The sequence below is a fragment of the Nomia melanderi genome, chromosome 11 (genome assembly GCF_051020985.1).
Source record: "Nomia melanderi isolate GNS246 chromosome 11, iyNomMela1, whole genome shotgun sequence".
Classification (NCBI taxonomy): domain Eukaryota; kingdom Metazoa; phylum Arthropoda; class Insecta; order Hymenoptera; family Halictidae; genus Nomia; species Nomia melanderi.
The window spans coordinates 10,430,111-10,457,404 of record NC_135009.1 but is presented as its reverse complement, the minus strand read 5'-3'; the positions used below and the strand labels follow the sequence as shown (position 1 = coordinate 10,457,404).

Below are 27,294 nucleotides of genomic sequence, written 5' to 3'. Positions count from 1 at the left end.
CGACGGCGGTTTGTAATTGGCTGTTAGTAAGCGCGCCCCTGTCAGCTGTGCGCCACAGAATCAGCCGTCGTCCGTCGTAGACGCGGATTCGTGCAAATGGCGTCGCTGCCAGTATGAGTGAGCGTATGCTGTCTAATAACGCGTACGGGCCTCGTCCGGGCGCGGCGCCGCGCGGCCCAGCCTGACGGCGAGTGTGAGTGTAACGATATTGGTTAAGATTCAGGGAATAAATAAGTCCAAAGGAATCGTTAAAATTGCTGTCGAAGTTGCAACGTTGTGCACGTATCGACAACGAGTGGTGACACGCAGTGAGAAAGAGAGGTGAGTGCCAGATAGAGAGAAAACTCGAGGAGGAGAGTTGTGAGTTTAGAGAGAAGTGCCGTGATGCGCGTACGTGAACGTAATCCGGGAAATAAAATAATCGAGCGAATATTTCGATCACTTTCTCGATCGTCCGCGAATTCTTTTATTCTCACACCCTTTTGTTTTGTAAATGGACCAGTGAATCCGTTTACTTTACGAAAACCAACGTACTGCACAATGCGATTAGATTTCTCGAGTTTCTGGCATGGAATAAAGACGTTACAATAGGTTCCGGCTAGACATTAGACTCGATATGTAAATAGTACTCGAAGCGAAAAATGGGTAAATAACAAAGAGAAGAGAAAGGCGAAACGTAACCTTAGTACGGAAGCTGCTTGGTCGAGTTTAGACCGTGCACCGTCGTGACAGGTGCCATGCGTGTATCATTGCCAAATCCATTGTGTCGCTCCGAAACGTTCTGTCGTTTTGCGCATATTTTCACGAGATCAACAGCATTGAAAACGCCAGTTGCCTCGGCGCGACCGAGCGCCTGTTACCGTTTTCTGTTTTATTTCGTATCACGTACTCAGAGTCGAAGAAAAGATTTTGTGTATCTTGAGCGATGACTAGTTGTTTCGTTATCGTGTTTCATGGAAACTTTTCTAATTTCATTATTCCGTCAGGCTGTTTAAATATGTGATGTTATCACGATGTAATCAAGGCGGCCATGTTTTCCCCCGCTAAAAAACACGTTCCTCGCGGACACGCGCACGTGTGGGCGAAGCAGAATGTTTTTGTTTGTGCCATGACGAACTCCTAAATACACTCGACGATTGCATAAGAGACCGAGGTGCGCCCATCTGAAAGGGTTCTTGGTGTCTTATTAGGGGGGAAAAAAGAGAAGTTCCCTGAGCCCGTTTCAAATACTCGTTCCTTAGAGATCAAAACTAAGATTACGACAAGAAGAACTAATGTCTCTCTTTTGTACAGGGTTACGCACGTTCCATAGAAATGCAAGTAACATTATGAAGAAAAGAAGATTATGGGTAGCGATGCTGTTACGGATCGTATGCGCGTGTTATTTTACTATTACGTCAGAGCACGGCGCGTTATTTTTCTCGCGCGATCGCAGTCTCTTGCCCGTCCTAATTTATCGATAGAGAGAAACTTATCGGTGGAGCCTAACGCTAGCGGTATGCGTGTCCACCGGAAGAAAAAAATCGTAACGGTTTCCCGTGAATGTATATCAGAAATTTCGTTCAAATCAAGAGGAAAGGAAAAAACCTTGACGAACAAATGGATAAGGCGGTTAACCTCGCCGATACCATGTGACACCGGGGCGAAAGGGCATTACACTTTTAAGATAACAATGTCATGGAATATTAAAAGCATTCATTGAATGGAATTGTTGCAGGAAAAATCTGCTTGGATAAGGGTACACGTGCAACGTTGAAAAAAAAATGAACAAACTGTAAAACGATGCGCGTGCACAATTAATTTCGAGAAATTCTTTTGCGCTCACGTTCGTCCGGTAGGACGTTTCAAAGTTTCTATGACCTACCATAGTACAATACAAAACAACCTTAGCAGTGACGATGAAGCTACATATTAAAAGAAACATTGAAGAAATTTTTTTCAAATCACTCGGCTTGCGGTAGATAGCCTTAACTGCGAGATTGTGTAAAGTATTGTAATATTAAAATTGGTCCATTTGCATTCCGTGCAGATAAATTCCGTTGGATTCGAGGAACGCGAGAAATATCGTCAGCTGTTCAGTAACACGGTGAAAATCGTATACCCTCCGAACCGGTTGTAACAGATTAGCCCGTAATTTACGATATCGACTGTTCGATGCCCATTAGAGTGGACTTCGGTTTCCGTTACACGTTTTCGTAACATGCGTCCCGGTGAAGGTTTACAGCACGCGCTCTTATTAGAAGCGTGCAACATGTGCTGCATATTAAAACTGCCCGAACAAGCTTCGAACCTTCCGCGCGCGAGCCTTTCGAAGGTCCTTGAGCGGGTTCGATTTATACGATACCGATAATTTCGCAAAAAGCAAGCGGTCGATACGGCGCCGGTTACGCGGCACCTAAAATACGCGGAGAGTTTCATTTCCCTTACGTCTCCGGACGAGTAAATCATTCGAATTTTATCTTTGATCGTTCCTATAGCGTATGTGCGTGCGTGCGTGCGTGCGTGCCAGTTGCTCGCGATCGGGGAATACATTGGGAAACCGCGCTTTGTTACTTTAACCCCGCGCTCGCTGCCATATGCACTCGCACATATTCTAAATATTGTAATTGTGCGACACTTCTCGAATACGCAAGTGTGTGCACATTAATGTACGCGGTCTGCCTATTTTTATTCGTATCCAATGTTGAAGGAGACACGTGTCGCGCGTTCAATCTGAATACGAACGGGAGCTAATTAAAATTTCGTAAAACCCTGATTATACGAAATTATTCCCGTTACATATGAAACACGTGCAGACGTTTAGAAGAAACCATCGCGGGCACGGTCATTGCTTTCAGAAATCTGCCGGCTGTTTTAAGCTGCGTCGCGAGATACATTTCTCGCAGTTCCTTATCGACACGTGTCCATACTATCGTGTTAATCAATTCCGACATTGGAATCCAGCCTTAAGAACTTTCTAATATTCATCGAGGCTTGTCCCCGAAGACCGGCGCGTGGGATTCGAGAAATTCAAAGACGACTCGCGTTTATATGGCAAGTCGTTCGGACCCGTTCGTTCTGGCGTCCATTATCATCCGTTTCCCGGGAACGCTGTACGCGGAGCCGATCGCGAAATGCGCGTCGCGTTTAATTTTAGGCGAGCCATGGTTTTGCGTCGCGAAGTCACTGACCATTCAGAATTCTGGCGCGTCAACTGTACATACTTTCATGGAAAACCGGGCCGCGGCGATTTTAACGATCCGTGGTCGTTGAACCGGCCAATCAGCTTGTTTATATGTTGTTAGTCCCATTGTGTCGGTATTTCCAGCGTGTCTTATTGGGATTTCTATTCGAAAAGGGAGTTACGAATAACGAGGAAAACCAGAAGAGTCACGGGAATAAATTTCGAAACCGAGCGAACGAGGTGAACGATTCCACGCGATCGTCGCGAGAGGAACAAACGAACGGAAACAAAGTTCGGATCAACGAGCGGCGCGATAGGAGTGTACCCGAGCGGAGTATTCGTACGTTATCGGTTGCAACGATAAAAGATGGTTTGTTGTGTCTGGCGGAAAGGACTCGGTTCTATCGTGAACGAGCGTAGACTTTGCAGCCTAGCGATTTCGCAAAACGGGGTCGACCAATACCCGCTGAATTCCGCGTAAGCGACCTCGTTCCGCGTTTACAAGCCTGGCCCGGCCTGCGCGTAAATTTCAAGCTCCCTTTCTGGATCGTTGAAACCCAGGGAAAGCCGGCGCGCGTAATACACATCGCGTTTCTATCTCGTTGCGTTCGCTCGCGCTCCTTGTCGGAGCGTTGGCGTGGAAAACAAAGAGAAGTCAATAAGCCATTAACGGCTCCGATCGTTTGTCTGCTTGTTGTGGAACGGCAGCGCGATTTCTCTGCCATACCTCCCGCGCTACTATGCATCACTATATTGAACCTATCACGATACTACACACGATGCAAACGTACCACGAGACCATCTTGTCGTGTGTTTCATTGTAACGTACACCTGTGGCTTTGCTACTATGCTGTAATACAACTGGTAGCCTGTTGTACGCGCTATGCGCTTGTACTAGCCTCCTATTGTAGTATGTTTATTAAAATACAGCGGCGGCCCTGATGGTTGTCCACCCCGTTTCAACTATTCCGAACGTTGCAAGCTTGGAGCAGCTCGAATGGGGAGGACAGTTGTTAGAATCGTCGCTGCATCTTGAGCAAAAAATATTATAGAACACTAGTCAAGCCTATCTGAATAGATTACAAAATTCGAGAACGTAGAAGTTGTCGGTACCGTTTCGAAACGGAGGTAGCTTCCAAGGACGATCGAGAAAGAATCGGGTAAAGGGGGATAAAACGTCTAAAAGAATCGATCTCTGGTCCGAAACGACAAGCAGGACCACGGGGTCTATATGCGAATACGTTCCGAAGTGACTGTGCTCCGCAGAGTGCCGCCGTAGAGGGATGCAGGCCGAACTGATGTACAGAAAACCGTTGACGATGGCGACGCCGAGCCAGAGTTTTCATCGTTGTGGGGCCGGGAAGAAGGAGACCGGCGGCAAGGACTCGAGGGAGACGATACACTCTGGACACTTCATGGTCTCCGATTTCGAGGCGGAGGCCCAGGACGACGAGGACGAGCTGGCGGTCCCCGTGCCTGACGAGGAAGCGGCCAAGATGGCGATCATCGCACCCCTCGGCTTCCTGCACGAGAAATTCGCCAGCAGTTTCTCTAGCAAGAAGAGTCCTCAGCAGCTCAGCATCGAGACGTCCTTGAACAAGCTGTTCCAGTGCATGTCCCTCGCCTACAGGTGAGTTTCTCTTTTCCCCTCGGCCCTCGTTCCGCCACCTGTATCATAGAGAAATCGCAAACGATGCTTTTCAACAACACTCTCGCTGCCTCCATTTCAACCGCTGTTCGTAGGTGGAGTTCCGCTAGCCTGCCTCTCTCCTCTTCCCTCCAGCTCTCTTTTTCTCCGCACAGCAATCTCCATAGAACGCGACGGAAGAATCGGAGAAGACCTGTAAGCACGCCGGGAACTAGATACCCTAACTATCTCGCAGGAAGCTCTACAAAGATACGAGGAAAGAAATAACGAGGCTAGATGCGCGCGACACCTCCGGAGACACGAATTGAAGAACGCCAGGCGACGCGGCTTAAACCGTTCTATTATCGTGCCGCGTTCATTCGTTTTGCAACAATGTACGGCTCATCGGGCTCGGGGCCGCGGGTATTAGTAGACCGGCGCTGATTCCAGTTTGCATTTCGAGCCCGGCAACCGGACAAACGCCGTAACCGGCGGCATTCCGGCTGATAACGGACAATTGAATTAATGAAGAAGAGGCCGTAGAACTACACGACAACACCGCAATTAAGCTCGCCCTCGACGAAGCTCGAGCTCGACGACGCGGCAATTTCCGTTCTCTTTCCCCGATGCTTTTTCGCGTCTATCGCCTTCGTCGCGCTCATCTTCGATCAAGCGCCACCGGAATATGGAAAATGGCGCGCGCGCACGCGGAGATGAGAGAGGAGGATGCGGCTCGTCGTGCGAGTCGGTTATTCCAGAGATCGCCGCGAGTCTGCTATTGATTAGAGCCGACGGTCTTTATCGAGATCGCGAGCGCAAACAGCTTATCGGCGCATACCTTTCTCCTCTTCCCTCTTAGGCATATGCCAACATGAGAGGACTATCGGTTTCAAGAAGACATTAGTGATGGATTGTGCAGACTTCAAATCGTTTCGAATATCTATGCATATGTGAATTCGAACCGCTTTGAAGAGGATTCGATACCCTAACTCTAGAATGTCTTGAACATCTTGAATTCAAGCTGAATTTCGATTCTCGCATACTCGCACCCATTGCAAACAAGATAGAGACTCAGCTCCAGTTCAAGACTTACAAAACACTCTAGAGTATAGTATCGGAAGCTATTCAAAGCGATTTGAATTTTGACAGTATTGAAAGCATCGAATTGCCGCGAAACCGGTACTCAACTGCCTATTACTGGCCGACACCCGTCGAAGTCTCGCCGCATGCAGAACCAGTAATTTAATCAGCAACCGACGCCCCGGCTTCGGGTATTTTTAACGGCGAATCGGTCAGACGCCGAATATCTCTGTCCGACGGTTATAAATAAGTATATTTTGCCGGGATTATTTATCTGAAACGAAATTTCGCGCTCCGAGCTCGGAAGAGCCGTTCGTCCTCTTTTCTCTCGGGTGGATAGTCGGCGCGGGGGCGTGACGACGGCAACACCGCGTATTTAGATTGCGAACACGCCACCCAATTCGACGGGTCATCCTATCGGCGTGTAATCGAACGTCGCCCCCGCGAAACACACGAATATTTTCCATTGGGTAGAAACCGGTTGACGTGCATTGTCGGCGATCGATGAATATCGGGATTCTCGTCGCCGATAATTAAGATCTGCTAGATTGGACGCTACCTTTGTCCGCGGCCGATACGCGCACGAAAAATTCCAATACTTCAAGGTCGAACCAATTTTTCGTCGCCGTTGTAATTGACGAAAGAAAGTTTAAGATTTTATCATTGTTGTACCGCGAATGTCTCCGCTAGAAACAAATTTGGGGGCTAGGTTTAAATCGGTAATCGGGATTGGATAACAAATTTACCGATACCGCAACTCCGCCGATAACGTTCCGCTATTGTTGTTCCGCGTTCGCGATGAAAGGGTTAATCGATTGATGGTGATTTATGTCGGAACTGCAATTGGACGCGCGCGAAGTGAAAAGGCGTATATATTTTTATCCTCGAGAGGAGAGAGAGAGAGAGCAAGAGCGAGAGAGAAAGAGAGGGATATAATTGTCACGGTGACGCAACGCTTCGCGATCATCCTGAACAACAGCCTCGTAAAATTTTATTTACGACACTCGTCGGAAAAACGAAACGATAAGTTCTCCGAGCTTCCTATTTTTCTTTTTCTCCGATTTCTCTCGAGTACGCCGATAATTGGTGCTCGTATCGATTGAAATTGATCTGGGATCAGTCGCGTGGCTGACGCCTATCCCTGTCGCGATTTTAAATGCTGTTGTTCGAGTCAGCGATCGACTCGATAAACGAAACGTTATCTTGTCTGGCCAATAATTCATTTGACGTAAGGAGGGCTCTTCAGAGTGACGGAAAATTGAGGCTCGATGATCTCGAAATAATCCAAATTCGCGAGTGGCCGTTCCCCGTCCACCTACGAGGCGACGAATTGCTAGAAAACAGGCCGGCCAATTAGCTTCCCCGTTGCCTACACCTGTTGCGCTCGCTTGCTCGCATGCTCGTTCGTTTACCGAGTAACTGTAACTCGAAGAGCATGCGCCGAGTATACCTCCGTTGACTGTTTTCCGGTGCTCCGTCGCGGACGACACGATGGACGATTTCGTAAGATTGCAATTACGAGAACGTGATGATCGTACGCAATATTAAATGCACATTAATTGCCGTCGCAGCCGACGATCGACTGTATCAGGCGCGATTCCGTCTTAAAGTAAACCTAATGGGGATCTCATTATCAGTCCACCGGTGTTTGTGTGTTTACAGTACACGTCAATCGTGCAAAACACGGCGAATCAAGCGTTTCCCTCGAATTCGATCGTATCTTTCGCTCTGCGTTTCGAATTCTCGATTAACAAAACGAGGTTCACCTGAATTCCCGATGACAGATTCCGGGTAATCTCGATTTACGTGACGAAAGAGGAACATTATATAAGATCCTCGTAACGGTCGATGCGTTAACATTGAATCGAGGGGTCAGTTTTATCGACAAAATCGAATAGTTTTCCACGCTCAGAAGAAACTAATCACGGTTACATGTATTCAGACGATGATATCTCCTATGTTAATTGCAACTGACCTCAACAAGCGGGTAAACACGAGCGTTTCGAACGCCCAATGACTTCGCGATCTGTGCACACCGTGTATCATATAGATTTCTCCGGGGGAGCGAGCGGTTCGGCTCTCCCTGTTGCGGAACGTTCGCGCGTCGCGTCGCCGCGAACTTAATTCGTCCGCCGTAAAACGGCAACGCATACATTATAGCGACACTTGTTGAGCCGCAGTTAATGCCGTTTGATTCTTTGTTTAACTTGATAATAGCTACGACCACGTTGTTACGACAGAGCACGAATAATCCCAGTCTCTTGTGAACGTTCCGCGGAGTCATTTCTACTACGCCCGCTGTCGCCAGAGGATCTGCTCCGTAAACCAGATAAAAAGGAATATTTTCCACAGACTTTGTTTCGATCAACGATTTCCGATCGCTATCATCCTTATGCGTCGATGCTGTCTATCCCGATAACATTCGACAAAAAATGGAAATCCCATTTCGGATACGTTCGATGGCCGTTCGATCGCCCCATCCTTCATACGTATCGAATTAATCGGAACCCGCACCGCAGAGTTAACGAGAAATTTCTCCTTGAAAATAGGCGGTTTCACTTGCTCGAGCCGCTTCGTTTTGCCCCCTTTTCAAGAATAATGTAACCGTATTAACGCGTTCGGTGTCTCGATTACAAACCGCACGATGCGTTCGTGTGTCCGCGGTCTGCAGCGGCAGATGGAGCGATAGAATTGAATTTAATTCTGCTCATTCCGTTCAATTATCGCAATTTTTCATGAATACGCTTGATCCTCGAGGCAAAAGGACTAAACAACGGGTGGAAAACTTGGAAACAAAAGCATCGAACAGAACAAAGATCAACAAAGACGATCGCATGTAGGAATCGAGCTGTCCTCCTTCGAGTTATCGTTCGCCGTTCCCCGAACGCTGAAACACGAACAGAACCACGCAGAGATTCTCTCAATAAACCCTTGTGCTCGTTCAGATAACTCAAGCATCGAGAATAGAGTTTCTTATCAATTGAATTCCAGTTGAAGTCGCGAGATCAACTAAAAAGGTTCACCAAGTTTATTTCGAAGACGAAGCTTCCGGATGATCCAGGGATTCCGGTCTCGTGCGGGACGCGCACGCCACACGAAAAAGCGAATCGAGCTAAATTATCGTAAAGGCCTCTGGTGTTGTCTCTGAGTGCGATGATCGCGCCGTGTTCGTCTCTCTGTCCGTGTCCCACAACGTGTCTTTTATCATGCAAGGCCACTGCGTCATCGGACGCGCGCACAATCATAGATCCTCGGCTGCATGCGAGCGACGCGCGATCGTGTCCCGGACCGTTTTTCCCCCGTTTATCCTCCGTTTTTCCTCGTTCGTCGTTTCCGTGATATCTTCTTCGCCGAACACGAAGCTTTTCCTCGACGGTCTCTTTCCATCTCGCTCTTTCTCGTTACCTCGACATCTTATCGTCGCGCTGCTACTTTATCCCCGTTGTCCTCTCTCCGTTTTTCTTCTGTCTCTTCTCTTTATTTATCTGTTTATCCTATGTTTCTTTCTTATCTCTTTCTCGTCTCTCAGTTTGTTAGTTCCTACCGTCGAATTCTCGTTTTCAACCGATTTTTCTTCGATGTACTTCACCGTCGAGACCACTGATAGGCCATGAAAGTAATGGAACACCGATACCGCTGCTGGTGCTTATGCAAATCCTCGTTTTTACGTACACTCGCACGTGGCCGTTCGTTTCTTTTATCGGGAGAGCCTCGACGGAAATGACGCGATAGCTTTCCCAGAACTAGACGAAAGTGTCTGTTCCGTGGGTATTACGAAGGCAGAAAATTGTTCAGCTTGTAAACTAGCGCCACACGCGTTTTACGGTCTAACTGTAAAATAGTAAATAGCGTAGTATGAATGCTGTGATATGAAACGATTAATAATTATTTCTAATACCATTCGCCTTTGTTACGAAGGAATAGGTATTACTTGTTTAAATCGCTCGTAATCCTGATGGCGGCGAACGCGTTAATGTTTGTAACATTCAGGGAATATAAGCTATCCAAGAACTTCCTGCCGCAGCATTAACTAATCTCTATATTCAAACGTTTTCCCTCTCAGCAGAGTGAAACACTGGACGACCGATTCCAAAAAACGTTCAACGGAAAATCCTAGCGCGTAGCTTGTGTCATCGAATCATTAGTCGATTAGTCGTACATTGCTACGCAGTGGGAGACGTGACGCGATTGCGCCGGTTTGCGAAACGCATATTCCAGAAAGCGCGGGGATCCGAGAAACTCGCCGGGAAAGTGGTGGCGAGAAAAAGCAACAGGTCTAGATAGCGACAGGAGGGGGGAGGGAGGATAATCGTGGTGGAACGACGGGAACGCCTCCGCCGCGAGATACATAAATCGCCGTCGATCGTGCCGCGGGCAAGCAAACGGCGTTATCTGATAACCAGATCCGCCGTCCCAGGCTAATTGATCGAGAAAATCTACTCGCTCGGTTGGCCGGGAAAGAGGCGCGTCTTGGCACCGGTTAAACCGTAAATCCCCGCGTGACTCGTGATTACTCTGCCTACTTTCGAGAGTTTGCCAGGAATATTTCTCTCAAAACCGTGCCTAATCGCCTCGCCTGCGATAAACTCCTTAATTGTTTTATTAATGGCAGATAATAGCGGGCGATCAGCGGGTAGAACGCGGGCTGCTGATACCGCGCGCGATAAGCGCCGTCGATCTCGTGGAAACCGAGACCGTTGTTTTTTTCACGACGTTTTAATTGCCACACGCGCGCCAGTTTCATCTTAAAATTGGCCGGGGACAAGGCCAAGATCGAACGCCGCTTCGAAGCGGTCGAGTCCGCTTGGTTTTCGATAATTCCAGGTCAGGGATCCTTGGCTGATAAGAGATTGATCCGATGGCGATCCAGTTTCTGGAAGCCTCGTCTTCAATGATTCTTTTCTCTTTCGTTTTCTTCCCTTTATTGACGAATTTAGAAGCACCGATAAGACCCGTTGCTTCTTGAGAAATCGAGGATGAGACGCGCGCACACTTGTTTGCTTATTCGAAACGCTCCGATCGTTTTCGAGATCGATCGATAACGAATCGTTTAGTAGCTTCTAACCGTTGGCAGGAGAGGAACGAACGTTTTCTAATTATTCGTTTAACAAGATCCTCTCCGCCCTTTTCAACTGAAACTGTCGTTTCGTCTCCGATAAGCCACGAATACTTTATCGAATCATTAAACGAATTGCTTTTACGAGCACGATTTAGTTTTACGAGCCCGCGTTTACGTGGATATTCCCATAAAACGGTGTCACCCGGCACATATCGTCCCGGCCATATTTCTTTGGTGCCGTTATCTAATCGTGCACGAGTGAAAAATGAAAATGCTAGGCACCGTACTCGGGTAGCCAGGGTCTAATGCCAAGGAGATCGCAGGCGTCCCTAGCAACGTGAAACGCGAGCCACTGGAAATCTTTCCTATTGGTGTTCCACAGTTGTTGACTATCCGATCGGAGATGACGTATCGGTGGACGGCTGATAACGGGAGCACATCTCGCGTTCGCTCGCGCCACCGATCGCCTATCGGTAACCGGTGTTCGACGGGAAAAATCGAACGATCCTGGGTAAAACGTGATCTAAGTGTCAAAAATGAAAGATAAGCGGAATTCCGGTCATTACTGGAAACTTCGAACCGCTGAATCGCACAGAATGCACGGAACGCGAAAGATATGTAAAATATGCAAATTGCGGTGTTATTTATAACATTCGTTCGAAAAACAATTCCCTATCGTAACTCCGGTTTTCTAATTATACTTTTGAAGATTCGAATTCAAAGGCCACCGATCCACACTTAAAACTCAGATAAATCCCAACGAATAGTCGTAAATAATAGCGCGTAATCGAATAAAAATTTCACTTCAATTATCAGTTTCAATGTGCAAACAGATCACACTTTACCCGACTCTAGTGTCCGGACTTCCCAACAATCGTGTTCGATTTAGAACACGCGGGCTCGGCTCGGCCGAATAAACACGGCTAAGTGTTTGCCTCGGTCGAGTAAACACGGCTTCCGAACGACTGCCGATGATAAATCCATAGCTGTAGTTTCCCCGAACTGAGAGTCTCTCTTAATCCTTCTACTTTCAGTTTCAATTTTACAACGAGTAAAATGTCCAGTTCTCAAGATTCCAATCTCCCGATTCGCCGTCACGCCTCTCCGAAATCGTTTCTCCGAGTTGTTTTCTGAACGTTCGAAACTGGGAAAGCGCTTTGTGGATTAAAGAACGCCTATCCTATGTTTTGATCGATAGATATCTCATTTAATTGGTTTCCAGTTCCATGGAGAAACGCGTCGCTCGAATAATTCCGATAAACCGGGATTAACTTTCCCGGTCGGTCTGAAATCTATCGGACTCGCGCGAAAGCTCCGTCGGATTAAGCTCTGAGCCGTTTATAGTGACACGATGGTTCGACTAACAACTTCCGCGAACTACTTCAGTTGATAATTCTGTCCGCCTGTACGGCCGGCGCATTTGCACCGCGTTCACCGCTCCTCGAAATTAATGCTCTCGTTTTCGTGTTATTCCGAACAGCCTCGCTCTCGTTGTACAAAAATAAAGGCTCGTCCTTCTTCCTTTTCTTCCGTGCACTTAGAAGTTAGAGCTTCGAAGCGATGCAAAAAGAAACCTAGTCATCGTTGTTGGATACTTGAATAGATACCACGAAAATCAATTCGATAATGGTTTATGAATATTCAATTTTTGAACACAGTACCGTTGTTATGACGGAAACGAGAATAGTCGTTGATACACGATAAAGAATACTTATTGCTTACAGTGTTTTCTTGGTCTCAACTGAACTGTTAACGATCGCAGTTCAAACCTGCACATTGACGTTTAACTTTAACACGTTGAATGCCGCTTTTCATCCAGCAGAATACACAAAATGAAAAAATATAATATTAAATCATTTGATTGAATTGCATTATTATTATTGCACGTTCATGTGGCTGAATGTCACCGTATTAGGAAGTATTATTTATAATATAGAAATATTTCCAAATAATCATCATTTAATTGAGTGGACTACAGTAATTCGATTTGGTTGGGGGTCACCGGTGACCCCCGGTGATGGGGTTTAACGTGTTAACAAATTTTTTGCGAGTGTGTGATAATCGTTTCAAATGAAAACATTCACGAAGCACAGCAAAGGTTGTAAACAATAAATAACGATTGAATAGTGACTCTTTATATTCTATAACTTGGCTATAAAAAAAGTAAGAAACAAAAGGAAATAAAGACATCATAAGACAATGCGTTGTCGAGAGAAATTGGAGATCTCTTCAATTCTTGGGTAATGTGTTAAATAAGGTTCGAGGTATGGGATGATTCAGTGCAGTAGCTGGCACCTACATGATTCAGTTGCCAAGGTTCAAACAACCAAATGTCAGCGTTGCTATGAGTAATTTGCTTTGTAGGAATTCTTATCTTCAGTGAATATCAACTCAAATACTGACTGGTTATCCAACATTGTTTTCTACTCGCCGGACTCGGTTTGAAATCACCGACGCAGGCTCCACCGACGACAAGCACTCTTCATCGGCAACGATATTAACCGACGATAGTACCTAGAGATTTATTCATTACGTTGTAACCACGCGGGGAATGTCGATTAAAACTGTCGTGGGTCAAATCTGACGTTGTTGAATAGTTGTCGGTAATTTCAATCAGACCCCACTGCATAGAAAATAACAATGCGTCCCTGTCTGCTCGCCCACTTTCACGATTATTCGCAAACAATGAGCGAAAGCTATTCAATTAAGAAACTAGATAAGATAAAAGACGTCGAATAACATTCAGGACATTCTAAAAACGAGCCCCTTGCGCAGGCACGATCGAGGATCCTTGTTCGAGGCAGAAATATGCGGGCTGCACCCGAGTTTACGATAACGCGGTATAAATTTAATGAAGCCGAATTAATCCGCGGTATACGTGAACCGTCGCCGAAGATAGCAGACCCGGTGAAATCTTCGCAACTTTACATTTGACCCGGACAACCAATTCGTTCGCGCCAGTTTAGGGTGCCGAACTCCCGGTACGCTGAATTATTCATCGATCCCTCGAGCCGATCGACCGGCTCTAGGCTACTTTTACAGTAGGTATGACGTATGGGCATTTGAATTTGTTCCAGACAGAAATTGACATCGCCCAAGTGGAATCGGTTCAAAGGGATCAGGCTGAGATGGAAGGACAAGATCAGGATGAACAACGTGATCTGGAGGTGCTGGCACATGCAGTGTAAGGAACCGCTCCATGTGATCGTCCGAAGACGCGATCGAACGATGATTAGGTTGGACAAAAAGTCTTCTCGTATTGTTTTCGACATGACGTCAGTATACAATAAACACTAGAAACAAGCGAATAAACGCACTGAAACGTTTCAGGAAGTCGAAGAAAGTCAGCAGTGTACAGTTTAACGCTAGAACTACCAGATGAGTCAAAGTGACTCATACACTCCTCTAGCTTTTATGGCAAATTCTATGCAAATCATCCTAATTGCTGGGTAGTTCTGATATTAGCCAACCACCATTTTGTAAACTGGAACTGGTCCTTGCGTTTCGTTAAGCAGGACGACAAGACTTTTTGGACAACAACTGAAAATTAGAGGATCGACCGTTTTGCTTCAGGAATGCCAAGCGAATATCTTGGACCCGTTTAACAACAAACGTCCGCCATCATTATTGTCCAAGCCGTGTTTGTTCAACAGACAATCCTGTAATTGTCCCGAGTGAAAATGGCGGCGGGTGTCCGCGCGTCAACCGGAAATACTGGCGAGACCGTGAGACGGACGCTGTCGGGTGGCTAATTTTGATGACCTTTAACAATCATTCCGCGCGATAACCCGGCCTACCCGATAACGCTGCTCTTCTTTTTGTTTTTCCCGTTCCTTGGAGAGCTTCTCTATCCTCGGATGAGCTGTCACGGCGAACGCTCGCGGTTCGAGGGTTATATCGTTGATCGACCGATCCGGTTCACCGAACATTCCGGCCTGACTTCTAGGAATCAGTCGTTTCAATTTTCTTCCGCGTCCTTCTAAACTTGGATGGAAACTTTTTAAAGAAACCGTTAGAGAAGCTTATAACTTTATAGAAAAACTTTAGCGCGAATGAAAGAAGTTGGAAACAGCGGTTGGAAGAACGTTTCAATGATTCTTGTCACGATGAAAATTGGTATAAACAAAAATGCAATATAGTTAGAGAAATAAACATGGAAGACAAGCTTAGTCAATGAAGTTTCAGTTACTATTTTTCATTACGATCTTGTAAAACACTATAAAAGGTAACTATAATCTCCCCACCGCCGTTGCGAACTACTTCCAGCTATACTGTTCGAACAAAAAGGATTAGTACGTTGTATAAATTCAAATGAAGCACTCTCTTGATCCTATCATCTTCGCGACGTTAACAAAGAGCTTATATTCTTATTGCTTCGGCTTCGCGTCGGGCCGGTATGATCGAACGATCACGTCGAACGGAAAGGAACACGGTGAAAGAAGTCTTTCGAGACGCCTCGCATCAATTTCCTCGCGCATACTTTCTTTCCCGTTGAAAAACCGTCGTCCGTCTTAATGCTTTCACGTCCGACGGGAATCGCTTTGAGTCATCTCTCTTGACGGAAGCGCTTCGAGAGATTTCTATATTTAAGCGTCGCTTTATTTATAGTCCCAATATCCTTAACTCGTTTCACGTATCAAGCGCAAAAGTTTCCCAATCGAGCGGCACATGAATTAACGATTATGAAACTGAAGAAAAAAGAAGCGAGAAGGAGAGACGCTGATAACGGTAGCATTTCGTAACGCGGGGAAAATTCTTTCGAAACGTCCTCCCGGTTTCCTCTGTTTCCACGATCCCGCCCGATCGGCCACTGTCTCGTTCCTCCGCCGAGACTTCCGGCTGGTCTCGTTTCGAATATTTATCGAGATCTCTGTATGTCCGTGCGCGGCCGACAGACAGCCGACTTTTCCATCGAGCGACGATCGAAAAAAACAAAGGTGCCGCGATAAAAGCCCCGTAATCTAAAGCCAAATTAAATTGATTCAAGATATCCGCCGCGCGAAAATAAGGCGATACGATAGGCACACGCGTCGTAGTTCCACGAGATAAAGAAATATCTTGCACGTGACGCGACAGTGACAAAGAATCCCCGCCAGTACGCTGCACGGTTTCACTGCGATTTTCTTCGGCGCGGATCCGATCGCACTCAGTTTCGCGAAAACCGCGTCTCCGTGATCCGCGGCATCAGTGATCGACGATCCTCCTCTACTTCGACCCTTCGTCCGACTACCTGCCGCGAGACGCGAACGACTGCGAGCCTATCCTCGTCCTTTCTCTTTCTCTTTCGATCGAAATCGGCGGATCGTTCGGTTCCGTGTCGGAAAGTCGATGTGAATCTCCGGCGAGGGCTAGGATCGTTGCGTCGAGGGTTCAGGTCGAAGAAGTAGTAAGTCCGCGGAACGATCTGACGCGCGCGGGTGCGTTGTTTACCGTGTCGCCGCCGGGGAAAGATTAAACCGAGGAGAGAGAGCCGCGGACGCTGCGTCGCTCCGCGCGGAGAGATATCTGTTCCCCTGAAAAAAAGTGCGAGACTCTTAAATAAAACGATCGCCGATGCCCATTGTGCAATCGCGGGCTCGTTCACTGACATTTCGATCAGACCGCTGCCAGAACGTTATTTTTGCGACGCGCGTGTCTCCTGTCCGACGCCGGGACGGCCAACAATCTCGTTCGAGCGGCAAATGACAAATAGGAGCAGCTTGTAAAGGTCTCGCGTGCGATCGCCGGGAGTGACGGTTGAAAAGCCGATTGTTTTTCTCTCGTTTCGGGATATTATTTGATACTCTTATTCGAGACGCGTCGTTCGAGTCACTCGGCTGTTCGCGCTCGGCAGATTCTCCCGTTGTAAATATTCCTTGCCTGCCGATAACGCATGAATCACGGGTTTCAAAGTCGACAACACGGAAAACTCCAAAATCGTAGGATAGGAATACTTCATTTCAATGTTTCGTTGATGCATTATGTAATGTTTAATATTGAACGTCAGATTTTACAATTTCGTTGTATCGGTTTTATTGGCGACTCGTGTCGAGAGCAATGCGTTGAGCTTTCCGTCTAGATAATTCGCTCGTTCCTCCTTCGTCGATCTTGGACACGTGCTTTCATTCTATTTTCACGATATCCGGCCGAGTTTCGTTTCTTAGGGAACAAATATTTTTCCATCTGCAAGCCCGTCAATGGAACGCTTCATCGTCCGTTCCAGAGATTCTGATAAAGGGCAGGTTCGATTGTAAATAGCCGGGCGGTCGCGGTTGATATTGGCTCGCGCGCGAGTTGTATAACGACGTAACACCTACGTCCGTTGCTCGAGTGGCCCGTGCGCGTTTTCAACGGGATTACGTAAAACACCGCGGAGAAACACGAGGAAAAAACGCGTGTAATTTTTCTCACGTGTTACACGTTCGTTGACACGAGACCCCCGACCCTTGCCGCGTTTGCGAGCGGGAGCGTTTCCGATCACGGATATTCGACGATAACGAGCCGCCGTCTATCGGTCTTCGGCCTATCGTAGGAAACGTACCAGCGAGATGAACCGTTCGATAATCGAGAAACATTTTGTGAATTTCTCATTGACGGCGATGTTTAACGCGTCGAATGCCGCACGATTTCATAGAGCAAAATACGCAAAATGGAAATAATCTGATATTAAATCATTCGATTGAATTGCTTATTGTCACTGCACGTTCATCTAGCCGAAGGTGACCGCATTAGGTAGCATTAATTATAATATAGAAGTGTGTTGAAATAATCATCGTTTTATGGCATTCAACGTGTTAAACAAAAATCGGAAACGAAGTTTCAGGGTTGTGTATACGATATTTCGTGATCGATCGAGACGAGGCATTGTTATACACGATACGAATCAAAAATGTGGAATGAACATTTTTCAAACGATTACTCGTTCTTAAGGAAATACACTTTGGAAATTTTGCTTACGTTTCTTAGAAATTGTATCTATTCATTTATTGTGCTCAAAGCGAGTTATATGTATATAGACACTGAGCGGAGAAAAGATATTTAACATCCAATTGGATTGAATTTGATATTTTTTAATTGGGGAGAACTGTTAATAATTTCACAATTAACGAAACCTGCTGGAATCTCTAAATCTTTTCATTCTACAATATCGTCCACGTGATCTGCTACCGATAGAAATTCTGTTCCACATTATTGATTCGTAAACATTCTCCAGGACCACTTTCTTTCTTTTCTAAATCGCGTCCAGCTTGGTTTCTCGAGAGAAGACGCACATCGCACGCGGTAGGATCGTAGGAAAAGGAGGGTGTCGAACGAAGGGAGGTCGAACTGAGTGTTTCGGGAGCTCGATCAGATCAGCTTCAAGACGACTACTACAATTCTCGGCTGTCTGTGTAATTATTCCGCGATTAATGCTGCAAAATGCGTCGCCGGAAGGTCGGCATCGGGACGGCCGCATCTCCGCTCCGTTATACCGACTACGTGAAAGATGGACTTAGGCTAAGGGGAAGCTAACTGCGCCGTATCTTTGAATTGTTCCGTTCCGATCCCAAGATTCCGTACGCCGACCCGGTTCGTATGTACCAATCGTTTCTGTTTCCGTGAAGTAATCATTTGCAACATTATGAGAATGCTGAATTTCCTACCGTTCAATTTATCACGTTGTTACACTCGTAAATGTGAACCTTCAATAGTAGGATTCGATAGAAATCAAAATCTCGAGAAGATCGATTCGTTTCTTTCCATATTCCCGTAGAATCGTGTGGATTTTACAGGATAATCCACAGGGTTCCTATAAATCGATGCACGCGTCGTTTAATCGTAATTTCGATCGTAATTGCTCCGTTGATCGAATCGCGGTTTGGAAGGCTCGAAGATGACCATATGATTTCGTGTCGTTTCAGTTATACTGAAGCAGAACACGTTGGTGTGCCAGTTCGCATCCCCGTTGGATGTTGACACTCATAATAAACCCGAGGTATGTTTATCAAGCATCTGTATTGTAGCTTTTTCACCGGTATGCTAAATTTACGGACTTGCACAGAGCGTCTTAAAGTATTTGCCGTGTGGCAGGCGCCATTTTGTTTTGTTTAGTAATATCGAATTTTCATTTGAAAGCCCGTGAAGAAAGCGATAGTCCAGTTGTCCTGCGTTTCTATCAGTTAAACGAATGTTACTCGATAGATTATTAGACTTCCTGTATACGATATCAATAAGATTTCACGCGATGCTGAGAGTCTATAAGCGAATGAGATTCGAGCACGGACAAGGAAGCGATAGGCATCCTTGATTACGCAAGCTAAGCGTCGTTTCGGCGTCCAGTAGTACATAAATTACAAGGGCCGTATCTCTTATCAGGCGGTGGTCTTAGAAGGCAAATACTGGAAGCGAAAACTTGCTGCGGTTACTGCGGAGTACAAGAAATGGCGAATGTTCTACCGGAACAAGATCCTTGGTTGGACGAACAAGGATGGCACCGAGATGGTATTCCACCCTTTACATAGCACGCATGCACGAAAGAAATTCTTTTCGACGTCTTTAACCTTGCCACGATCAATCCTGAATATCAAATCCGAGCGCGGAGTAACTTGGAATTTTTCTGATATTTTTCTTCGAACAGTCTTTATCATTTTACGTAATGCTCGAGAAGAGACCGAGGAGCCTGAAAATGATGTTACATCGAAAATGCCGGGGTCGACTGATTCCTCTGTAACCGATTGAACCTCGAGAAGCAATGTTCCGATTGATAATGGCAGGATGGAAAGATTCTTTTTATCTGTTTAATGGAGAGAGATTGCTGGCACTTCTTATTCATAGTAGAGCACGCCGTTGTTTCAGATGGAATCGATGGATGTGTTAGATTGGGACAACGGATTAGGAACAGCCGGGAATTACGGAACAGGTACTGGCAACACACATGGAGGGACCAGTGGGACTCCAGGTGGAGAGAGTATGATGGTTGATGAGGATTACATGGAGCTTATGACTGATACGTTATTCTCAACAATCAGTTCGAATCAACCAATATACTTTCCCGATCCGAGAGAAATTGGTAACTGTTTAATTCAAGTTCGCACCGCGAGTTCACTGTGACGTAAACTGTAAAATGGATTGAAGCGAATAATCAATACCGAGTGTTCATCGAATGAAAAATAAAATAGACTTACATACGTAGAATTTCAATTTGTAGACAACTTTATTGTTTAAGTGGTAAAATAGTTGGTTTTCACTTCATTTTACCGTGCAAAAGTTCAATTATATTATATTATAACAATAATTATTAAAAATTACAGCGCGCGGGGCTAGTCTGGCAGATTTCATACAGCCCAGCCTGGGCCCGCTCCAACCGAATTTAGACGATTTTATGGACACTCTGGAACCGTTGCAAGGTGAGCGAACGCGATCAACTTGACCCGAAGACGCAAGGAACAATGGCTGATAATCGATCGGTTTTATTTTAGAATTCTTAAATTCGAAATTACCTCCGGTGCCGGAGGAAGACGATATGTTTCGTAACAGCACGCTGAATTCGAGCTATCCCGTTCTGGACTTAATGACTCCCATGAATCAGATGAACGAGCTGGCCCAAGAATCGGTGGTGAAGAACGGGCAAGCCCCGCAGTCGGCATTGCCTCAGAACGACCAAGCGAACACTATACAGAATCTTCAGTACACGGCTAAGATATATACTCAGCCTGAATCAACGAATACCTTCAGGAACAATATGTAATAAATATATCATTACTCCGTGGATTGATACAAAACTTATCGGTCTTACAACATTATGTTTACTCTCAACAGTAACCTAAGCGAGACCTACAACGCTATACAGCCGACCGCGTACGAGCCTGCTCCGTCAAGTCAGCAGCAGCCGGTCAGGGAAAAAAGTCGGCCAAGCAGGATCTCATCGAGGAACAATCGAGTGATACAACAGTCCCAACAACAACAGCAGCCGAGCACGTATCAGCGGCCAGCTCAGCAGCAGAGTTCAAGCTACCAGCAAGCCTCTCAGCAACAATCGTTCGCCATGGAGATCCAAGCTGTTCAGTTGACGACGGTACAGAATCAGGTGCAGATACCGGCGATGAACGATCAATCAGTCCACGCGAATCAAATATCGCCTATCGGCGGATCGGTACAAAACTTGGTGACGGTGCAACAGAATTTCGGAGGAACGAATTCCTCGGTGCCCACGCAGCACAGAACCATCAGACCCCTGCCACCGGTTGCACCGATGTCCACCAAGCCGTACAAGGTTGTTCAACCGCAACAGTGCTACAAGTTCTCTGGTCTGCCACAGAACTTTAATGCGCAGCAATGTAAATTCAACGCCAATAATTTCAAGGTACTGGCGTTATGCTGGTCTCACCTCCGCGAATTGTTTGAATAATGCATAAGAACGAGAACTGGGAGAAGCCACGATTAATGATCGACTTTTATCATGCTTCGCAGACACACCCACCGCAGCAAGTCGTGTCCGTTTCCACGGAGCAATCATCGCAATCGCCGATACTGTTGCAGTGCAGACCCTCGGGCCTAGATCTCAGTACGCCGAACGTGCAACCTGCAAAATTGTTGCCACAACCGGCCACCGCGAACTCGGAGAAGGAGGAGGTTTTCGCTGTACCCAAGGTTAATAATTTCTTATATAAAAATTGGACACTTTCGTAGAAACAGTTCTGAAACATTGATCGTTAGAGTAGTAATTAGTATGCACTTTCCAAATCATGTAAAAATAATTTCTGTTGAAATTAATTTTACACCGATTCTCCGAAAGTCAAACGGGATAGAATTATTCGATATAACGAATCTCGCAGTTAATTTAACGATACGTTTTGTGCCGTTTCAGTATCAGATGAAAGCGAGGAGTAGATCTCGAAGTAGCTCGTCGCTAACTGCACCGAGAATGCATCCGCCGCCTTTAGTGTCTGCAGCGAGTGATCCCGCTCTAAATCTAAATAACAATGTATTGCTCGCACAGTTACTCACGAATAGTATGTATACTAAGAAACGTACTCTTTGCACGGTTCTTAATTTTCCTATTATAGTATTTGGCGCCTGAGGCGCGATTATTAAGAGAAAAAAAAAAATCGCTCGTGGTATTATACCTTTTCACCCGATGATAAAAGAATATTATGAGAGATTCAATATCGTTACATAGACACATCTGGTATATACACAATGAATAGTCCGGCTGATAATATAATGCCGACAGTGAACCAAACAGCCACCACTATGAAACACATCTTACCCATGCTTCCACCTTCAGCTTCGCCTACGCAGGTGACGACCACCCATCAAATCACCACGCCGATCACTGTTCAAACGATGCAAACCGCTACAGTCCAAGTGCAACCGCAGCAACAGGTACGCTTCATAGTATTCTCACCGAAGATCTCCGTAAGATCCGTGAAACGTTTCAAGCAACAGATCCGATCAATCTTTCTTTCCTTCGATGATTATATTCCTCTAAGTAGAAAGAGATCGTTCGGAATTCTGGCGGCAAATTAATAGGTCAAGCCATGGTATCGTTTTTCCGAGAGGTATTCACGAGTCTTATTTATACGTTTCACGTGTCTTTCGATTACGTAACGCCGATATCGATAATAATAAAACATTGTCTTATATAAACGGTAATATATCAAAGCGTACGAGTGTGTGTGTGTATTTTGCATGTTAAGGCGATGCAACAGTCTACTTGCAGCCAGCAAATGTTATTAAATACAAACACTCAATCACACCAGCCACAAAATAGCCCCGGTTCGCCGAAAGACAGTTCGAACGCTCACAGCCCCCAGGCGTTAAGCCTCAGCCCTTTGCACAGTCCGATGAGTATAGGGAGCCCGTTGTCGCCATCCCGAGGGTATATAAAGGGTGAGACGGAACGGGGACAGTACAAGGAACAAAGGAGGGTTGGTCACATCCATGCGGAACAAAAACGCAGATATAATATTAAGAACGGTTTCGACATGCTGCACAGTCTAATACCGCAGCTCAGTCAGAATCCGAACCCGAAGCTGAGCAAGGCTGTCATGTTACAAAAGGGGGCGGATTATATCAGACAACTGAGGGCGGAAAGGAATCTACTGAAGGAGGAGATGGATAGCTTAAGACATCAAATCGAGTGCCTTAATACGTCGATTAGGTAAAGATAACCGAACACAAAGAACCACTGTATTTCAAATGCTCGATTATTGAATAACGCAATGAATTATTTTCCAGTAATTGTCAGTCTATGCTTCCTGCAACGGGTGCTCCGATTTCTAGACACAGAACTAGCAAAATGAAAGAGATGTTCGACGAGTACGTGCGCACGCGTACGCGAGAAAATTGGAAATTTTGGATTGTATCCTTTTTCAGAGCTATGTGTTCTAGTTTTTTCCATTATTATATTTTGCTCGTTGATTAATTTTTGTGTCGCCAACTATGTGTGCCAGATATTGTTGTATTTATTTCTTAACGAATTTTACTCAGTTCAGTATATTGCTTGAGCCTTTGATGATTTCTTTCAATGCTTCGGTGTCAACGGCGAGCATCGAGGATCTATACAGAAGTACAATATTGTGGGTTGAGAAGCATTGTTCACTCGTCGATCTCAGACCAGGTTTGTATCTAAACAACGAACTTCATTTCGTGTTTTATTTTTCATTCTTGTATTAATTGATGTAACGCATCTTACTTTCATTTCAGCCGTTCTGAATTCCCTAAGGTATCTGTGTACTGCCACTGATATTCTAACAGATCCTGGTCGCTTGCCCGAAGAAGCACTCGCAGCAGTAAATCGCACGGAACGGCGACGATCCACTCAGTGACCAATACGTGAATCCGTCGCGAAACGTATTTGCGTACACATTTAAGATTTAGTCGCGTAACGAGCAGGAGAAAGTTACCGTAGTTTAAGCCAGTCTAGGGAGTATCAGGTACGTGAAAAGAATTCTTGAAACGGTCGTTTTTCTTTTTTACAGTAGACACTCTTAGGGTTTCCGATTCGCCAACGATCGTGGTTGAGCAACGGTTAAACCACTTAAGTGCAATTTTCGCTCCCCCCGTGCCCTTATCAAAATTGTGATGAAGAAATTTGTAACGATATAATTCAGAGAAAAATGCGTGTAAATGTAAATGAAACATTAATTAAATCATGAACAATGTTTCGAAGAACTATTTCTGTAATATGAATGTATACAGACACTGTTGCGAATTGTTGACACGTTGAGATTTTTCTTTCTTTTTTTTTTTTTTTCTTTTTTAAATATCTTGTTTCTGCAAAACGAGTTATCATAATGATTTACAAACTGCAAGTACATTTATATTTATTACATGATTGTGTACATCGTTTATTTAGATTCGCTCGGAAAAAAATGTATACCGAATATGTGGTAATTGCGATAACAAAATCTTCGTAATGAACTTGTTCATTTTACCTTCATTGATTCATTGAAATTCATTGTAGTACTTGCCTACATGTTTATGTAACATTGTCGAAAAAAAATATGGAAAAAGAAAAAAATATGTAGAGCAAACCATTCCATTATATTTTTACTATGATTGTTTTGGACTAAGTGTAACTTTTTTGGCAACGACTAAAGTGTTAAAGTTTGTAACGTTGCGTTATTACAAAAAAGCAGAAGAAATTAGTGTTTCTTGGAGTTGTTCTATTTCTCATTAAGTAACGTTTGTTTTTATTTTTAAGATGAAGACACTTGTAAAAATATATTGCGGATCCGAGGATACGTTGCATTGTCGGTATATTTTAATGGTAAAGTTAATTTTGAAAAATTTATTAATTTTGAATATTCTTTTACCGGAATTGACAAATAAAACATTATTATGTTTTACGATGTATATGATTGTTCAGAATGTTTTTCTTTTTTATATTACACAAACTGGTGCCATTTTGAAAGCATATGGTAATGGGAGACTGGAGATGGAAACTATGCCTTTTACTGTAGAAAAAGTATAGTTAAAAATTGATAAAATATGCAATATTTTTAATGACAACCTGCCCGCTATAACAAATATATAATTTTTAACACTTGCATAGTAATAACTTTGGGAGAACGAACAATTTACATTGTAGATTAAAAAAAGTTGTACCGCTGATGAAAAAAAAAATGGGTTGCTCACAAATTAAAAGTATGTCATATATTAATAATGTTATGGAATATGAAGTTTTTAATGCGAAATTTCATGTGATAATGTACAAATCATTTATAAAGATTTCAATTATTAGAGTTTAAGCTATAAAAGACTTCTGCATATTGTAATGCTCTTGTTGTTTTTACATAATTGTACATAACTGAATACTGAGAGCTGTAAACAATCGTAGAAAACTTCTCAATCTGTTCCTTGTAATAACTGATAAAATAAAATTTATATTTAGTGAGCACTTTGACGAGCCATTAATGTTTACAATATACAGATGTCTTCTACTTACAATTTTTCATTGTGTATGTCTAAGTGATGAATAATATAAATAAACCAATGAAGGGATGTTTCTTTTTGTACAATATGTATCATACAACCACATAAACCTTCATGTAGTTATTTAAATATTTACTTTCATAATGGAAATTAAAATTTACATTACCCTTAATCATTTTCCTATGTTGCTCGACATTAAAAATCATTGCTATTAACTAAATTTTTTATTTTTATAATTTAGTAAGAATGAACATTAATATGTCCATAGTCTTAATCTACTTTCATTTATAATAAATTAGTAATACTTTATATCGGATAACACTTATACAAAAATATAATCTCAACTAGTGTTTATATCTTTTTTTAGTAACTATATTATTCAAATTATGCCAGTAGTATCAAAGCTGAGCATTTATCACAAAATAAATACAAACATACATTATTGTCTTCAATCAGTATAAACCCTGGTCGCTCTGTACACATTGCAGAGTGACTATTCACAGAATTATTTATTAAATTACCTAAGTCTTTTAAGCTCACATTGTTTAATTTTAAGGTACAAGACTTACAACCTACTTGTCTTCCTTCTTCTATAAGATTAGACCTCTGACATAAGGGACAAAGGACATCATTGATTTTTTCATCTGCGGTTAATGCTAAAAATTCAAGTTCTTCTTGGGTCATTCTTTCATACTCTTCCAAAATCCAATGTTCTATAAATCATACATGATCAAATTTTTAATATTGATTATATTTTTCAACTATTTATATCATTATTAAAAGATGCGTTTAACAACACAATTTATTAACCCCTTGAACTGAAATTACAAATCTCACACCCATGTATTCTCAATGTGAAACTGAATTTCGCAAATAATTTTAAAAATATGCTGTATAAATTTAATTGAAGCTGTAATATTTCAAGTTTCTTTAAAATAATCGTGTCCACGTGGTTGCGACAAAATAAAACAGCGTAAACAGAGACGTTTGATCCAAAATACATTGCCAAGCAAGGGATTAATAAACATTAAACCAACTGTATTAATATGCAATATCAATTAAGCATACTCTCTTCATTCAGTATTTCATTTTCAAGTTCAAGTGCTTCTTCTGGATCAAGAGGTTCATTGATAACATGAAAAAAGGGATTCACAGCTGGATCTACATCTGTAAGTGCGACTGTAATCAATTCTTTTCGCACAATTTCCGTTAACGTATCCTCCATGTCTTTTGGATTAATTTCTAAACCGAATCTACTCCTACAAAACAGCTGTCCTCGTTTCTCTCGCATTCTTTGTCGACATCTCTATAATTGTATTTTTTATTATTACCGATTTTTCATTTTATTTCTTACATTCAAACATTTTCAAACACGACAAATATTTAGCATATAACCTCTCGAAGAACTTCCTGCAACTTCGGTGATCCATGTCTGATTTTATTTACGTTCTCTCGAGTTTTCAATTTTAATGATGTTGTTGGACTAAGAGTAACATTTTCTGTGTCTTTTGTACATTCTATCATTTTGAAAATTTTATAATATCTTAAAAAACTGGATCGAAAAAACACCTATCGGATCATCGACAATCCACATACTACGCTCTTACAAAGAGTACTCGATTGTACCACGGACGAGGTATGGGATAGACACACATACAATATAAAATTTTGTCACGCGCACTCGGGGGTGCCAGTACCTCTTACCATTTTTATGTCACGCCCTGTCATATCGATTGACGACTCTCGCCACGAACACATGGTTCCTACAATATCATCGAGTGTAAACAATTAAACGAGGCATTGTTTTCAATGGCGAAGGCAAGGATATCGCAATTAACATCGGCGACCTTTAACTGTAGATGGGACAGTTTTAATAGCACAGAGCTCAGTTTGCCGTGAACTCTTGAACTGTCAGGATTAATAGCACAACTCTCATCGATGATGGTACCAATGGTCACCTCTGAATAA

At 43.9% G+C, this 27,294-nt stretch overlaps 2 protein-coding genes across 14 annotated transcripts; one reads left to right on the top strand and one right to left on the bottom strand.

The window, feature by feature from the left end:
• Mondo (MLX interacting protein mondo) lies at positions 1 to 24,747 on the top strand. Of its 13 annotated transcripts, none has more exons than XM_031985032.2 (16): positions 1 to 321; positions 4,430 to 4,793; positions 14,007 to 14,113; positions 18,810 to 18,883; positions 19,264 to 19,389; positions 19,744 to 19,957; positions 20,199 to 20,294; positions 20,367 to 20,631; positions 20,707 to 21,250; positions 21,358 to 21,537; positions 21,755 to 21,899; positions 22,175 to 22,272; positions 22,587 to 23,050; positions 23,128 to 23,251; positions 23,380 to 23,509; positions 23,596 to 24,747. In XM_031985032.2, the coding sequence occupies exons 2-16, from the start codon at positions 4,447 to 4,449 to the stop codon at positions 23,715 to 23,717; spliced, it is 3,036 nt and encodes a 1,011-aa protein (XP_031840892.2). In that variant the 5' UTR covers positions 1 to 321; positions 4,430 to 4,446; the 3' UTR covers positions 23,718 to 24,747. The 13 variants fall into 13 exon arrangements, with proteins under 13 accessions (XP_031840892.2, XP_031840893.2, XP_031840891.2 ...); XM_031985033.2 differs by having other exon boundaries at positions 19,726 to 19,957; positions 22,650 to 23,050; XM_031985031.2 differs by having other exon boundaries at positions 19,726 to 19,957.
• LOC116430576 (RPA-interacting protein) lies at positions 24,199 to 26,965 on the bottom strand. Its single transcript, XM_031984907.2, has 3 exons — positions 26,722 to 26,965; positions 26,395 to 26,632; positions 24,199 to 26,039 (listed from the first exon to the last, which is right to left on the bottom strand). Exons 1-3 carry the CDS (start codon positions 26,848 to 26,850, stop codon positions 25,711 to 25,713), a joined length of 696 nt encoding a protein of 231 aa, XP_031840767.1. The 5' UTR covers positions 26,851 to 26,965; the 3' UTR covers positions 24,199 to 25,710.
• Between the last annotated feature and the right edge of the window lie 329 nt (positions 26,966 to 27,294).

What these genes read in the sequence shown, in the direction of transcription:
- Mondo (XM_031985028.2), top strand. Translation starts at nt 4,447, where the DNA reads ATGCAGGCCGAACTGATGTACAGAAAACCGTTGACGATGGCGACGCCG. An exon ending in TGCATGTCCCTCGCCTACAG is followed by an intron (nt 4,794 to 14,006) that starts GTGAGTTTCTCT and finishes AATTTGTTCCAG; the next exon opens with ACAGAAATTGACATCGCCCA. An exon ending in AGGTTTTCGCTGTACCCAAG is followed by an intron (nt 21,538 to 21,754) that starts GTTAATAATTTC and finishes GTGCCGTTTCAG; the next exon opens with TATCAGATGAAAGCGAGGAG.
- LOC116430576 (XM_031984907.2), bottom strand. Translation starts at nt 26,850, where the DNA reads ATGATAGAATGTACAAAAGACACAGAAAATGTTACTCTTAGTCCAACA. An exon ending in TGCAGGAAGTTCTTCGAGAG is followed by an intron (nt 26,633 to 26,721) that starts GTTATATGCTAA and finishes ATACAATTATAG; the next exon opens with AGATGTCGACAAAGAATGCG. An exon ending in TGAAATACTGAATGAAGAGA is followed by an intron (nt 26,040 to 26,394) that starts GTATGCTTAATT and finishes TATGATTTATAG; the next exon opens with AACATTGGATTTTGGAAGAG.